This window comes from Orcinus orca, chromosome 15, assembly GCF_937001465.1.
Source record: "Orcinus orca chromosome 15, mOrcOrc1.1, whole genome shotgun sequence".
NCBI lineage: Eukaryota > Metazoa > Chordata > Mammalia > Artiodactyla > Delphinidae > Orcinus > Orcinus orca.
In genome coordinates this window covers 51294246-51310241 of record NC_064573.1, presented here as the reverse complement: position 1 = coordinate 51310241, position 15996 = coordinate 51294246, and the positions used below count along the sequence as shown (strand labels likewise).

The 15996-nt window shown below is 38.3% G+C and overlaps 2 protein-coding genes across 3 annotated transcripts in view; both read right to left on the bottom strand.

Annotated features, from left to right (window-relative positions):
• Positions 1–15996, bottom strand: part of ESCO1 (establishment of sister chromatid cohesion N-acetyltransferase 1) — a 1212023-nt gene that overhangs the window by 136455 nt on the left and 1059572 nt on the right. The gene's annotated exons all lie outside the window — the stretch shown is intronic.
• The window catches only part of ABHD3 (abhydrolase domain containing 3, phospholipase), a 38360-nt gene that overhangs the window by 18282 nt on the left and 4082 nt on the right, over positions 1–15996 (bottom strand). For both annotated transcript variants that reach the window (XM_004273762.2, XM_033435346.2), the window contains exon 4: positions 5213–5258. In XM_004273762.2, the coding sequence (XP_004273810.1) occupies positions 5213–5258 (46 nt within the window). The remainder of the gene's footprint in view (positions 1–5212; positions 5259–15996) is intronic.

The window sequence follows — 15996 nt, the reverse complement described above, 5'->3', positions numbered from 1 at the left end:
CTCTCGCAGCCCCTCATACTGTCAGGGATTGTGTCAGATAGTTCGAGAAGTGAAAGTTGGCTGACAAACCGCATTTGGAGCTGCACCGCTTTAAAGTATTTTCTGGCTTCTGCTCCACTGTTGCCCCCCCCACCCCGACCCCTCACCAGCTCTACCTTGAACGGGAAAGTACCTGATGGAGGCTTTTCTTTTTAACAGCTTTATGAGACATGATTCACATAGCATACAATTCACCCATTTAAGATATACAATTCAGTATGTGTGTGTGTCTGTGTGTGTGTGTGTGTGTGTGTGTGTGTGTGTGTTTTAGTACATTCAGAGTTGTACAACTATCACAGTTTTAGAACATTTTCATCACCCCCAAAAGAAACCTTCCACCATTAGCAGTCAGTCACCCCACCTCCCTCCGCCCGAGGCAACCACTAATCTTTCTTCCCATCTCTACAGATTTGCCTATTCAGAATATTTCATACAAATGAAATTACACAATATGTGAGCTTTTGTCTGGTCTCTTTCACTTAGCATAATGTTCTCAAGGTTCATCCATATTGTAGCATGTGTCAGTACTTTATTCCATTTAAAATGCTGAAAAACATTCCATGGCATGGCTGTACTACATTTTATTTATCCATTTGTCCATTAATGGACATCCTGATTCCTTCCATCTTTTGGTTATTATGAATAGTGATGCTATAAGTTAAGTGTGTACAAGTTATTGTATGAACATATATTTTCATTTGCTGGGTATATACCTAGGAGTGGAATTGCTGCATCATACGGCAACTCAATTTTAAGTTTTTGAGAAACTGCCAGAGTATTTTCCAAAGTGGCTAGGAGAGTTTTCTGGTTGGGTTTAGGGACATAGAAGTCTGCATGATCCTATAAACAAAAGGAGAGGGACCCTTGTGTAGCGTTCAACAAACTCAGGTTTGGCTGAGTTCTTTGTAGATTATCATTCCTAAACTAAGCTGGAAACATGACAGTTCACAAAGTAATCATTAATATTAGGGAGTTTGTGGATAACTTGGATTCCTGGATTCCTGGTCTTGAAAACCAATCTGCAGAGAGCAAGAAAAGGAACCATTGGGACTTCCCTGGTGGCTCAGTGGTTAAGACTCCACACACCCAATGCAGGGGGACTGGGTTTGATCCCTGGTCAGGAAACTAGATCCCACATGCATGCTGCAACTAAGAGTTCGCATGCCGCAACTAAGGAGACGGTGAGCCACAACTAGGGAGCCCATGTGCCACAACTAAGGAGCCCGCCTGCCGCAACTAAGACCCAGTGCTACCAAATAAATTAATATTAAAAAAAAACTAAAAGCACCGTCTACTTCGAGGGCTCCAAGAACCCTGCAGGAGTATCTGAGGATCAGTCTACTGAGACTAGGACTCTCTGTCCTCTACAGCTCAGAGCCCCAGAAAGGGCAACATGCAGGCTTCTCATTTACTCGTGAGCAAGGCTTCTGGCTTTCTCTCAATCCTGCAATGACTAACTGGAAATGAGGACAATGTGGTGGCGGAAATTTTCTTTCTTATTCTGCTCTGCAGGAGCCATAGTAATCCCTATAAATTCTAAGTATATCACCAACATATTTCAGCAAATCTTTTACTTTTGCATTTCTTCCACTCGTAGGAGAACTGCTTACCCTAAATTCCATTTAACCTTTACTAGCTCTTTTGGGTTAATTTCAGTTAGAATCGGTTCCTTCCTGTTTGATCTTTGCTGATTCATCTTTTGTCCTTTTTTATGCCTACCCTAAGGTCTTACTTACTCTGGGTCTGAGCTACATTAAATCCTTTCTGGAACAAGGTAAGGTGTAAATACTCATAGAGTTACTCTAGTCTGAAACAGTAACTGTTTATAGCTCTAAGGCAGAAAGAAGAAGGACTATCAAGGGATCTAAATATCAAACCTAGCTCTAATAATCAATATTGGCATCTCATTTTTGTGATCCATTAGGTTACAAGAAGTATATAGTAAATTATAATTCATTTACTCCCTTTAATTTCTTTTCAAAAACAGTTATTCTAAAAGGATATAATTATGTTTTAGTCATTTGCTATCCTTATTTTTTCTTAAGTTAGATGGCATTAGCCTTTATGATACAGATATTTGCTGGAGGTACCAGTTCATCATAATTCAACCCGATGCACTGTATAAGACGCCAGAGATCAAGCTACTCTTATCCTCTCACTTAGAACTCAGTGAATTCTTTAAAAGTTAAAAAAAATTTTTTTATCTAATTACCATCCCTTTGTAAAATCTCCCAAAAGTGTTCTTGGAGATTTTTTAAAAATCTATGCAAGTTTATGGGTAAAAGTTACTGGGTTGCCACATTCTTTCAAAGTAAATTTCCAATTAACTTTAAATGCTCAAGGTAGAAAGTTTTTCAAGCTTCCTCCTCCTCTTTTTCTCTCCTCCTTCCTATTTGTTGTGTTCTAAGAGTCTATCCTTTGCTCTACCAATGGCTCCTAAGCGATCTCACCCACTCCTGACCTCCTGGTTCCACTGCGTACCAATAATCCATTCCTTTCTCCAGCCTGTATGTCTCTTCTGAGGTCCAGTCTAGTACATCCAACTGTTTATGAAAAATTTCCACCTGGATGACCTAAAAGCACCCTCAATATCTAAAACTGAATTTGTTATTTTGATGACACCAAAAGCTTGTAAATTCTCCTAAATTTCCTATTTCAGCAAATATTACCTTTCACCGTATTAGCTTTTTACAAGTCAGCAAAACTAGACATGCCAACCTTGACTCCCGTCTCTTCACTTCCCACCATACTATTCTTTCTGCCCCATGAATACCCCTCATTTTTGTTCTCTCCCCTTCCTCCCCCCCCCCACCTCTGCGTTCACACTCTGGATAGGTCTTTAATAACTGCCTTCTAACAGATTTCCCAGCCTCCAGCCTCCTTCCCCTCCATCATTTTTCTGCCATGGTTCTCCTTCTAAAACATGACCATGACCAAGGTATTTTATATGTCAATTACACCTCAATAAAACCAAACTTAAAAAAAAAATGTCAGTGGTTCAATACTAGGTTCCTTGGAATTCTACACATGACTCTTCAAAATCTGGCCCTACCCTTCTGGGAGAATTCCTATCACTTCCTGAGTAATGAGAGGGAGCACAGTATAACGGTCAAGAACATAAGCACATAGTCAGCCTACCTGGGTCTGAATCCTGGCTCTGAATTTCTCAGTGAGAGCAAGTTCTTAACCTATTTGTCCCTCATTTTCTTCATCTGGAAAATGGGGATGATGGTGGCTACACTTACCTAAATCACGGGGTTGTTTCTATTGCTGAACATCGAGTACAAAAAGACATAATGAAAAAAAAAAGACATAATGATATATTCTACGGACTCAACAAACATTAGATAAAATGATCATCATTTTTATCCCTCCACAAATAAGTACTTGCTACTACGCTCTTTAATACCTTGCTTTTCATGCTGAGAAAGCTCCTCTATCCCCTCTGCTGGTTCAATACCATAGCCTTCAAGATCCAACTCAAATTCACCTCCACTGCGATATTCTGCCGCCTCCCCTGGGGCAGTCAGTTACTCCTTCCCTCTATGCTCTGTAGCCTTAATAAACCTTCCTGTGGTCACACTGTATTGTGTATATTTTTATGTATCTGACCATCTCCTGAAACTTAAGTTAAAGCTCCTAAGTAAGGGTTCAGGTTGTGTGTAATAATGTGTGCACTCCTCACTCTATTGCCTTGTACAGTGCCTGATTTAGTAGGCATACAACACAGCTTTGCTAAATGAACAGATCCTTATCTCTCACTTTATGGAACCGAATGGATTTTACTTTGCAGCATGTTATTTTCTTGAGAGCCTCAGATCATGTCGTCCCCATCTTTGTGTCCTGGAAGCACCTAGAAGGACACACAGCAGACAAGAGCTGCACAAAAACAATTTGCTTAGTCCAGAGCCGGAGTGACAAGTTCAAATCTTTCCCTTTAGAATACCTACCACCTGTCTACAAGATTCCTAAAGGGCCGCACTAAGTAAGGAAATGTGAACCTTCACCTTCACGAGGCGCTTGAGTGAGACCGTAAACACTTTATAACTTTAGCTTTTGAAATCATGTTGCTCTTGATCCTCTCCAGGACTTAACTTACTATAAAGGAAAGTGCAAGAGCTCTTTTCTTTTTTTTTCCCCAAATTCTCATAATGTACTGACACAGTGACATGATTGTAAATTTTTATTTCCATTATGACTTAATTATTTATAGTCTTAGTATCATTCACTATCAATGACCCAGAAAAAAAGTTTCTTTCTATTCTGATAGAATTGCCTTTGACCTGTGAAAGTGGTGAGGGACTAACAGTTGAAAAGCTTCAAGAAAATTTCAATGGGTGTAATATTTCTCATTCCAACTCACAGGTTAACATCAGACAGTGATGATTTTCCAAGAGATGGAAGGACTTCTATCCTAGCAAAAACTTTAGGGGTTAGAGGGGAAAAAAGCTGATTTAAAATAATATTTCCTCCATGTAAACTGTGGCAGGCAAATAGGCATATAACATGCAGTCAGTCCATTTCATGACGACAGTAAATTTCTTAATTAAAAATGTATTACTGTAGTGGTTAATTTTTTTGTACCAGTTAATTTTTTTTTTTTTTTTTTTTTTTTTTTTGTGGTACACGGGTCTCTCACTGCCGCGGCCTCTCCCGTTGCGGAGCAGAGGCTCCGGACGCGCAGGCCCAGCGGCCATGGCTCACGGGCCCAGCCCCTCCACAGCATGTGGGATCCTCCCGGACCGGGGCACGAACCCGCGTCCCCTGAATCGGCAGGCGGACTCCCAATCACTGCGCCACCAGGGAAGCCCCCTGTACCAGTTAATTTTTAAAGAAAATATGTTTTGCATTAAAAATGATGTAGATAAATATTTATTGATGCTAAAATATGGTAAGTATAAAAGTTAAGTTATAAAATAAAGCCTTAATTTAAAAAATAGAAATATATTACATTTTAAAATTTAAATATAAGATCTGGATGAACATAGACTAAGGGGATTCCCCTGGTCATATAATTATGGGTTTCCTTTTTTTCTTATCCCTATATTTCCACAATGAACTTGTATTGTTTACATAATAAGCTATCTTAAATAAAAGGAATATGTTTTTGTTATAAAACTGGAAATGATTCTTTTAAAAATTAAGCTGTTGTGATTAATTTAGATTTACTTACCAAGAGATTCTCCCCTGCCACTCCTCTGTTGTTAAAAACCACACATCTAAAAACCAGGAAAGTAATTTTTGTTATTTTTACACATGATTCTTACAATATAATATAAAAATCATCTTATTGGCACTGTTTTAGAGCATGAAAGGTTCTTAAAAATCTGTTCCAAAGAAATGAGGATGCTTGATAATTTCATTAAATGCACTAAAATATATTTCTAGTTCTCTAAATTCAGCATGTAGGTTCAAACCAGAAAACTGTGTATCAAAGTGATGTTAAATTTTCCTACCAAAAGCAGAATTTTTACAACTACTTCCTATGTATATGTGTAGGCCTCCAATAAGTATTATTAAAACAATTCTGAATACAAGTCAAACTTAAATGTTTTTGCCTCAAATTAAAAAAAATATGTCCTCTACCTATTCTATTTGCAACATTAATAAGCATCTATTCCTATCCTGAGAAACAGCTCTTGTTCCCTCAAGGCTCGGCAAACACAGACACTGGAATTTTACCTGCGGTGAGAACATCACTACAGGTAGAGCTGCAAGGAGCATGGCATCTGGGTTGGAAGGTTGGGCCCCCACTATGCTACTGCTTGGTGTTCAGCTGACCTAGGGGAGGAAAGACTAGCTGTGTGTCCTATAATGCTGTTTGCCTCTCCTAGGTCAATGGTCATATGTAAAGGGCTTTAGAGCAGTGCTGGCTCACAGTAAGTACACAACGACAGTTAACTAATTAGTAGCAATGGTAGTTGCAGCACAATGCTAACCTTTACACAGTCATTCTGCACTGACAAAACTTTCCATCAACCATAATCCCAGATATGTATTTTTGCCATCCTCAAACAAAATCCTGACTTGTGTCTGCATGGGTTCTCTTTGATTTAGTGAATCTATATTCATGTCAATTAAAATTCATTTTGTTTTGTCTATCTGCTTAGCTAATCAATCAAGATCATTTAAGGTTCTAATTTAACCCCTCCCCTTTTTGTATTTAAAGCATTTATTATCCTTATTTTCATGATGTATTTAACACAGAAGAAATAAATACAAAAAGCCTGTAATTAAGAATATATGTGACAGGGCTTCCACGGTGGCGCAGTGGTTAAGAATCCACCTGCCAATGTAGAGGACACAGGTTCGAGCCCTGGTCCGGGAGGATCCCATATGCCGTGGAGCAACTAAGCCCGCAAGCCACAACTACTGAAGCCCACATGCCACAACTACTGAACCCCGCGCACCTAGAGCCCGTGCTCCACAACAAGAGAAGCCACCGCAATGAAAAGCCCTCGCACCACAACGAAGAGTAGCCCCCGCTCGCCGCAACTAGAGAAAGCCCGCGCACAGCAACAAAGACCCAACGCAGCCAAAAAAAAAAATTAATTAATTAATTAAATCTATTAAAAAAAGAAGAAAAATGTTCTAATATCTCAGAAATCTGATTTGAGAAAAGGCTAGAAATATTACATTTTATTAACTAGTCAGAGAAAGATTTTAAATATACTATAAAAACATGCAGAAAAGTTAGGTAGGGTCAGTTAGTCTTTAATCTTTTCTTGCTAAAAAGAATGGCAAGACACAGCCACTTGTATTTACTTGCATAAGCTCCTAAGTAACAGGAATCAGGGCTAAAGTTAGTTGTGACCTTGAACCTCGAAGCTTCCCGTCATTCAGAAAAGAACCACTTTCAAAGTGCAAACACTACATAAGGATAAAAATGGCTTCTGGGGCAAGATACCATCATGTGACTGCCCCTGAGAGAAGGGAGCAGAATTAGTGAGGGGAAAGAAGACGATGATCTGCAAACTCAGGAAAAAGCAGCCTATACATCTGGGATTTTCTTCCAAATTACAGACTGGGATGTTTGTAACTTTCCTTTAGGCAAAAGTGGATCACAGCTCTGCTATCTCTTGCTAGAGGAGAAACTGTACTGAAGTCTCCATAGGTGTTTGTTTCTGACAATGTTCAATCAGTAACTGTCATCACTGTATATACCTCTAGCCTTGGGAATGAGGCAGAGAAATAAGGGAGGATGAAGCAGAGAGCAGCTATGGAGGGAGGCAGAATGACGGCTGCCCTTTGGTCCCTTTCTCCCACTCCAGTTGGCGATAAGCAATTAGCTGCTTTCATTTAACCCCTTTTCTGCCCTGACCATCATCAGGGGACACTTGATACTTCAGTAAAACGAAAAGAGCAGGCTGTGAAACACCTACTATTCCTAAGACATTTGATGAGCCCCTCTTAACTTTATAACAGCTCTCTCCAAATAAGTTTTACAGTTTCTCCCAAACAATTTTAAAGGGTATGTCTAGGAGGGAAATTATTCTGCAAAATTTATTTTTCCTACATATTTTAACTATTTAAATTTTCCTCTCAAAACAGGGAAAATATAAATAAAGAGAAGAAATACTAAATAAAAATCTGATAGAGAAATTTTTATGACAACAGAACACGTTAGTTAGGAAAGCAGATGATTTTCACTTAATGAAGGTTAAATAAGAGGCAGAGAGCTACCCACAGCACAGGATTTCTCAACCTTGGGCACTACGGACATTTTGGATCAAATACTTCTTTGTTGTAGGGCTGTTGAGAACCACTTGGTTGAGAACCACTGTTACAGTGAAATGGGACAGATAACCTTGAGTCTGCTCAAGCCCAGTGATCTACCAGAATAAAGGGATTTTATCACACAACTTTAAAAATTTTCCAGTTCTAAGATTCCACAAGTCTTTGAGTCTATGAATAGAAATAATAATCAGCAAAGGATGGAGTGAGATGAATATTCAGAGATCACTATGCTGATTTTAGATAATAACAACAGATAATACTTATTAGTGTTTACTACGTGTCAGATTGTCTTCTAGGCCTTTTACATGAATATTAATATTGGAATGACTCATTCATTCAAAAATTTATTAAACAGATTAGTTACTGAATTAAAGATTGAGTTAGTGCTTGTAGGAGAAAAAGAAAATAAAAATATAAGGTTCCTGGCCTCAAGAAGAGTATAATCTAATTAGGTTGAAAATAAATGCATTATACTTTCAGATGAGTGACCACAACAAAAGTGATATCACAAGGCAGTATGTGATTCAATGTCCAACGAGTGGTATAGATAATAAAGCCTTATGAGGTTAGGATTGGCAAAATTCATTAGGAAAGGATTCATGAAAAAGGCAGATAGATCTTATGCTGAGACTCAGAAAATGGTAAAGATTTCAGCAGAAGGAAAATGTGAGATATAATATGGGCTGAAGGGAGCAAGGTGAGCAAAGATATAAGGTAGGAATGTATAAAAGTTTCTGAGGGATGAGAAAATACATCACTTTAGCTGAAACATGACTACATAGTAGGATAACGATAGAAAACAAAGATGGAAAAATAGGTTAGCATCAAAATAGGCATAGGGTTCAGAATGACAGGTTAAGAAAAGATGACAAGGAAGTTCTGCTTCCAGAAATGTCATGGTAGCTCCTACTGGGCCAACCCTTCTATAGAATAAAAAAGAAGTGCTTGCTAAATTATAAAGGCAATGGAGAACAACCAAAGCAGGCAGAAACTAAATGGGAGTTGACACTTGGAAGAAAAAAATGGCATTGGGTGAGTTTCTTTTCACAGCTTTTTGTCTGAGGGGAGGCACCAGCTGGTATTACTCAGTAATGGATAAAGGTCAAGTAGAAATGTTCAATCTCATGGGCTTGAAAACCAGAAAACAGAGTTTGATGCAACTATAAAAGTTAGAGAAAGGGGGAAATCTCAGAAAAGAGAGAGAGATAGAGGCAGAGTCCTAAATTCTGGATTTAAAAAATGGGCACAAAGTCTGGCCGAGCCTTCTGTGATGCAGCCTCTAAGCAGTCCAATTAAGGATGAAAAACTGAACAGAGATTTCAGCTGCTGTCTACTACAGAGGGGACAGAGTTTGAATTTGAGTTTACCCAAATTGTCTGCCTGATAAACAAAAACCAGTCATTAGAAAATATATAGAAACTCTTTTAAAAATATATAACAGAATTCAGAGTCTCTACAATGGATGATTCAAACTGTCCAGAACAAAATCTAAAATTACTAGACCATGAAGAAACAGAAAAAACATGACCCATACTCAAGAGATAAGATAATCAATGTAACTGATCCTGAGACAGTCCAGGTGTTAGAATTAATAGGTGAGGATTTAAAGCAGCTATTATAACTATACTCAAGGACACAGAAGAAAATAAGCTTGTAATGAATTTTTTTAAAAAAAGGAAATAGCAGAGGAATAAAACCTATCAAAAATGGAAAATCTAGATTAAAAAAATACAATATCTAAAATAAAAAGTTCACTGGATTTGCAAATTGCCGTTCCAATCTCAAGATAGGAGAGAAAAAAAGATTGAAAAAAATGAGTAGAACTTCATTGATTTTGGGTATATTATCAATCTAACATACATGTAATTTTGGTCCCAGAAAGAGAGGAGAGAATAGGGCAGAAAAAATATGTAAAGAAATAACGGCCAAAATTTTTGCGAATTTGATAAAAAGACACAACTCATCGACTCAAAAAGAGAGAGCAAAGTGAAAGGGGAATGAGGGAATCAAAAATCAGAAAACAAATACTAAAATGATAAACTTTATATCTACCATATCAATAATGACATTGAATGTGATTGAACTAAAAACTCTAATTAAAAGGCAGAAATTGTCAGACTGGATAAAACCTTCAGGACCCAACTATATGCTGTCTACAAGCAATACATTTTAAATATAAACACAGATATTTTGAAAGATAACATATAAAAAAAGATTTATCACATAAACGGGAAGCATAAGAAGGCTGGAGTGGCTACAGTAACATCAGATTGATATCACAACCAGAGATAAAGAAGGACATTTCATAATGACATAAGAGTTCATTCATAGGAAGATTAACAATCATCAATGTATATGTGAGTAATAACAGAGTTTCCAAATACACGAAGCAAAAATGGACAGAATTAAATGGAATCATAGAAAATCCACAATCATAGTTGATTTTAACAACTTTCCATCAATGAGACAAAAAAATTAATAAAGGTATAAAGTGTATCAATAACACTATAAACTGTCTTAACCTAATTTACATTTATATAACACTACATCCAACAGCATAATACACATTCTTTTTAAAAAATGATAATACCTGAACATTTCCAACCTCACTAAGGTCATAAAGGCATTATGACAGATAAACATAATTCATGTACCTTCTTCTAGAATATGAAGCATCAGAAATCAAATACATAGTTAACAAGAATATATTACTGACTGTATTAATACCCAACTCCTGATTACCACACGGTAATGGAGAACACTGAAAGTTACATTCATAATTCAAGAACCTCATTCTCTCATTCTCTTGTTTCAACTCTTTCCCTATAAAATCTATTCCCTGAGTAGGAAACATGACTTATTTACCTGTCCTGTCTTGAATTTTCCTCATAAAACTGAGTCCTATGATATTACAGGTCTACATTATCCTGATAGGCAACAATCATGGGATTTGAGGAGCTAGTTGTTCCCAAGTTAGGAGCCTGAGACAACTAAGGGTGTAAAAAAGTAGTAAAGGAGAGTTTTCAAAAATGACCAAGTTTTCAAATAGCTTAACAGAAATCATACATTTTTCTGCAGCAAGGCTGTACAGGTGAACCTTAACCCTGTCACACACTGTCTAATTTTGGTGAAATTACTAACACTGTAGTTCTGTTTTTGGTTGGTAAAATGGGGATAATAATACATATCTTGGAATTGAGTACATATTAAATAAGATAGCCTATGTATAGCACCTAGCATGGGGCCTATCATGCAGCAGGCACTCAACTAAGCTAAATTTAATTATAGTAAACAAAAATGGCAATTCTAATTATTTTTTGCTGATCATAAGCTCTAAGTGGCCCTATGAATTTAAAACAAAAAAAGACCAACAAGTTAATATTTAATTAAATGCAATTTATTAGGCATAATATTTCAAAACTAGTGGCCACAAGGGGAAAAAGAGTCCGTTATCTTTGATGTGAGGAAGCTAAAAACCTTATTAGACAATTAACATCAAGAGTTCTCTTTCAGCAATCTCTTAAAACATTTTACTGGAATTTTTTCTTTCCCATTAGCTCTCCCATTTTCCCTAACATTTACTCAGTTGCTTTCTGACGTTCTCACATTTCATCTTACTTATTTGAATTCTAGCTAGGTCTCTTTGGTATTTCTGTACCTTCTGTTAACTTAAGACCCAGCTGAAGTAACCTACAGAAAACCCTATTTAAGAACAAAAGTGTTCTACACTAATTATATGAACTAATAGGAATTATTCCAGTGTCACAGATCACTGCTGGCAACTTTATTTCCCAAAACCGAGTCAGAGACATGTATGTGTTCCAGGATGCAGATTCCAGCGGCTGCTCCAAATTAGCAAGGCATTGCCCTCCTTCTCCCTGTTCCACCCGCTGCCTGGCCAAGCACCCTGCTATCTCTGGGCCCTCCTGGGATGGTTTCTCACCTGGTAGTAGGGCTGAGACAGTAAGTACCTCACTTCCATCTGACCAGACTAAAAGAGCAAGGCTCTTTTCTAAGCCAGACAATGGCCTGACTCACTCCTTTAACTTTCATAGCTTAATACCTTAAAAAATGTTCATCATGGGCTAAGGTTCTTCATATACATTACATGCAATCCTTATAACCCTATGAAGTATAGTTATCTGTACAGATGAGAAAATTGAGGCACAGAGTGACTAAATAATTCATCCCTGGATACACAGGTAGTATGTAACAGAGTTGGGATCTGAATCAGGCAGATCTGACTCAGTGATCCACTTAACTAGCTCACTACGCTGCCCTGTGCTGTCTAAACTAGTGACATTAAAGTCTCTTTTTCCAAAGAGAATGGGTGCTCTGAACATAGGGTGCCCTTTGAGTGCATGCCAGCTCTGATAAAAAGAGCTTTGTCCCTGAAAGTTTGTTAATTAAGGTATCATTTTATAGCGGAACATCCAGCAGCTCTATTCCCTAGAGAATAGGATCACTTGTCGGTATCCACCATAACTTTTTCCAGAAATGCCATGAAATAAGCTAAGTTCTTCATTCAGTGCTTTCTAACATTTAGCATTGTTTCATCTACCCAGTCTCATGAATAATCAGTTAACTGACTCATTCTCAAAACTTTAAAAATCAAATTATTTTAACAACAAATGATAAAAATACTTTGAGATAAAAACATTCTGGTGTTAATTTAAAATGACATCTTATCTAAGACACTGCTTTTAGATTGGAGAGTAGTCAAAACTTGTCTTTTTTGTTTCACTGCCTGATTTTCCTTAGTTCAATCTCCCCTTCCTTCCTCCCTCAGGAAGAGTCTTTGGATGACCCTCCAATGTACTCCTAATGCTTCAGGAAATGCTAAACGTCACCTAAAGCTTAGTCTCCACTGGTGCTACTTCCTCTAAATAAAAAATGTGTAGGCCCAAATTCCAAACTGGAAAGGGATGGAACATTTAAAAGTAGTCAAATTTTAACCTCTTTAAAATCATCTCCCACTTCAAATCTCTCAGAAAGATAAATTATGGACAATGGCATCCTTGCTACCAATAGTGGGCTCTGCAGTGAAGGACAGGAGATCTTGATCCTATCAAACCACAGAAGAAAATCAGTGCTTTCTAAGTATTTTTTGTAAATGTGGCAAGAAGGAAATTTCTTGAAACATAAGCCTACAATCTTGACAAATTCCTCAGTTGATCCCTTTGCCCTCTTCTGCTGTTTCTCTCCTTTCTCTGTCAAAACTTAACAAATGTGTGACCTAGGAATTCCCTGGAGGTCCAGTGGTAAGGACTCTCTCTGCGTTTCCACTTTAGGAGGTCCGGGTTCCAACCCTGGTCAGGGAACTAAGATCCCGCAAGCCATGCAGCCAAAAAAAAAAAAAAACCCCAAACAAACAAACAAACAAAAAATGTGTGACCCACTCCTGCTCTTGTCTCCTGAGGTCTCCTGAGGTCATCTTTGCCGCAGCAGTTGGGCTTCCTTCCTCCTGCTCTAATGAATCTTCTCAAATTGTGCTTTATCCACCCTCATTCTCCTTGCCCTTTCGGTTGCATCTGACCCTGCTGACCTATTTCTTCTCTCTGTAAAATGTCTCGCTTGCTTCTGATAGTCCAGAATCCTGGCACTTGCAACACTCTGACCAGTCAGCGCTAGAGACTTTCAGTTATCTCCCAATATCCACCCTCCCCTTTTTTCCTCAGTAACAGAATCCCCCAATTTCAATTGGGTACATGGCTGCCCAAAATAAAGATTTACTTCCAGCTAAGGAAGAGCAGGCCCAGGTGACAAAAGCAAAACTGGTACGCATACTTGCTGGAAAGCATCCTTAAAGGGAGATGCTGCATTCTCTAGTCTCCCTTTTTTCTCTTTCTTGGGTGTTGGAATGCAGATGTGATAGCTGGAGCTGAAGCAGCCATAGGTTATGAAGCAACATGATAAAAGAAACTTAGTTTTCTGACACTATAGAGTCCTGATCTACCTTCTTGGATTTTCACGTGAGAGAGAAATAAACTTGTATTTTGTTTAAGTCACTGTTATTTTGAGTTTTCTGTCACTTGTTGCCAATCCTGGTCCTCTCTAATGCATTTCTTCCCTACTACTAAATACTCTTTGTCACTTCCACTAGACTGTGCAAATGCTCTTTGGGAATATAGGTTCTGATACTGTACTTTACTATACCAAAATACTTAATGACTGACCTAGATTTCAATGAGTTTATTAGTACATAATTCTGGATGGGTCACTCTTTTTTAATATTAGTTGGGGGTGGAATAAAATAGTAGATGAAGGCTCTCAGTAAAAGAGGTCAGAGTAAAAGATGATTAAGATGCTTTCAGAGTTACTGTTTTTCTCCCTGACTTTAGTTGAAATGCTGTAACTTAATTCAGAGAATGGGTAAAAGATTTAAGAAAATAGGATATTATCCTGGTATACAAAATAATATCTATTCGGCTATATTACTGAATAGAATTTTTTAAAAAGAAATCTTGAAGAAATGGATGAGATTTCTAACTACTTTATCAATCATATGGGTGTAACTTATTAGAGGGAATGACTTTTTCTCCAGTCCTCTGGTTTCTATGAGGGCTTCTCTCTAAATGCACTCCTGGCCTCCTGGCCTTTCTTACTTCACTTGTCCTCCAGGAGATGAAGGACTTACCTGATTGATACAATTTTGAAGAATGAGTGGGTCGTGTGGCTCAGCAAATTCTCTTCTCCTCTCAGGGGCAAGTTTATTCAGGGAAGTACATAATGTACTCTACCAATGAAGGCAGCCCAAGTATTGCCCACTCAGCTCCATTTACTTTTGACTTCTTAACCTTTACTCACAATTACCTTAAACAAACCTTAGCTTAGTTTCCTTTCATTATTAATTTTGAATTAGTGGACCTTAACAGAAAAGTTTTGTGTTGTGTCTTTGTTAGTTTTCAGGTACAGGAAAAAAAATTTACTTGACAGTAACAACAGTAAACCCTTATGTTTCATTTGTCCATATGCCAGGAGTTAGGTTTTCTCTAAAGTCTAAATCATATCTCACAAGTAAAGCATCAATGGTTCCCTGGTGAACTGACAGAATCCATGACCCTCCCTACATACTCAAACTGCACATAAGATAGTAACTGGGGCCTGAGGCAAGTGCACCCTCATGATATTGGGGTGCTCGTGCTGCCTTTGCAGCTCTACTGTATAAGAGACATTAACATAATACCAAAGCATCCCTGCAAGGAAACTAGATGTTTCCCAAGAGGTAGGTTTGCTCATACTTGCTCTTTAAACTATAAAAAAATGTTCTACTTTGCTCAGGGAACAGAAGGTCTAGGAAGGAAGACAAAACACTTCTAAAGACCCATTTTTCTCAAGGCATGAAACCAAACACTTTACACATTCTAATTCATTTAAACTCTGTAGTAAGTGAGAAGCTACATTGGGGAAGTTAAAAATTAGTTGCCCAGGGTTACTCAGTAAGTGGAAGTTCCAACATTTGAACCCAGACCTGGCTCTAAAGCCCATGCACATTCCCCCATATTACACAGCCTTCCCCAAGCTCTGTTACCTACTGGATCCCATGCAAGGCTATCAGTGACTTAGATCTGTTTTGCAACCTAAGGACTCCACACAGCCTTGTGCCGAAGTTCCAGATCCATTTTTTTCATCAGTGGTCTTTGAAACTACCTAGCTGTCTGTGGTGGATTGTAAACACATTTAATAGCCCTTCCTCTCAAGAGGTGGAGGCTAAATTCCTACCACCTGACTCAAGGGTGCCCACATGACCTGACTACAACATGGCAGAAGCAACACTGTGAGAGTTCTCAGCTTGGGCCTGAAGAAGCCTTGCAGCTGTCACTTTTGCACTCTTGGAACACTGTGCTGCCCAGTGAACTTGGGGTGAGCCTGATGGTGGATGAGAGACCACATGGAGCTGAGAAGAGTCATCCCTGCTGATGGCTCCCAAACCCAGAGTTGTCCAGGCTGCTGACCACAAATGCGTGAGTGATCTCGGTCAAGACCAGAAGAACCACCCGGCTGAGCTCAGCCCAAATTGCTGGCCCACAGATTGTGAGCAGAAATGTTTTTAGCCACTAAGTTTGGGGAGAGTTTGTTATACAACAAAAGCTAACCCTCTCTGACCTAGATTCAGAGATTCCTTGCAGTTAAAAACAAATGAGGATAGGTCCAAAGGCCACTGAAAAGTTTACTGGTCATTGCTTACTCATGCATTTTGCTACCTTCAAGCCCAGTGTG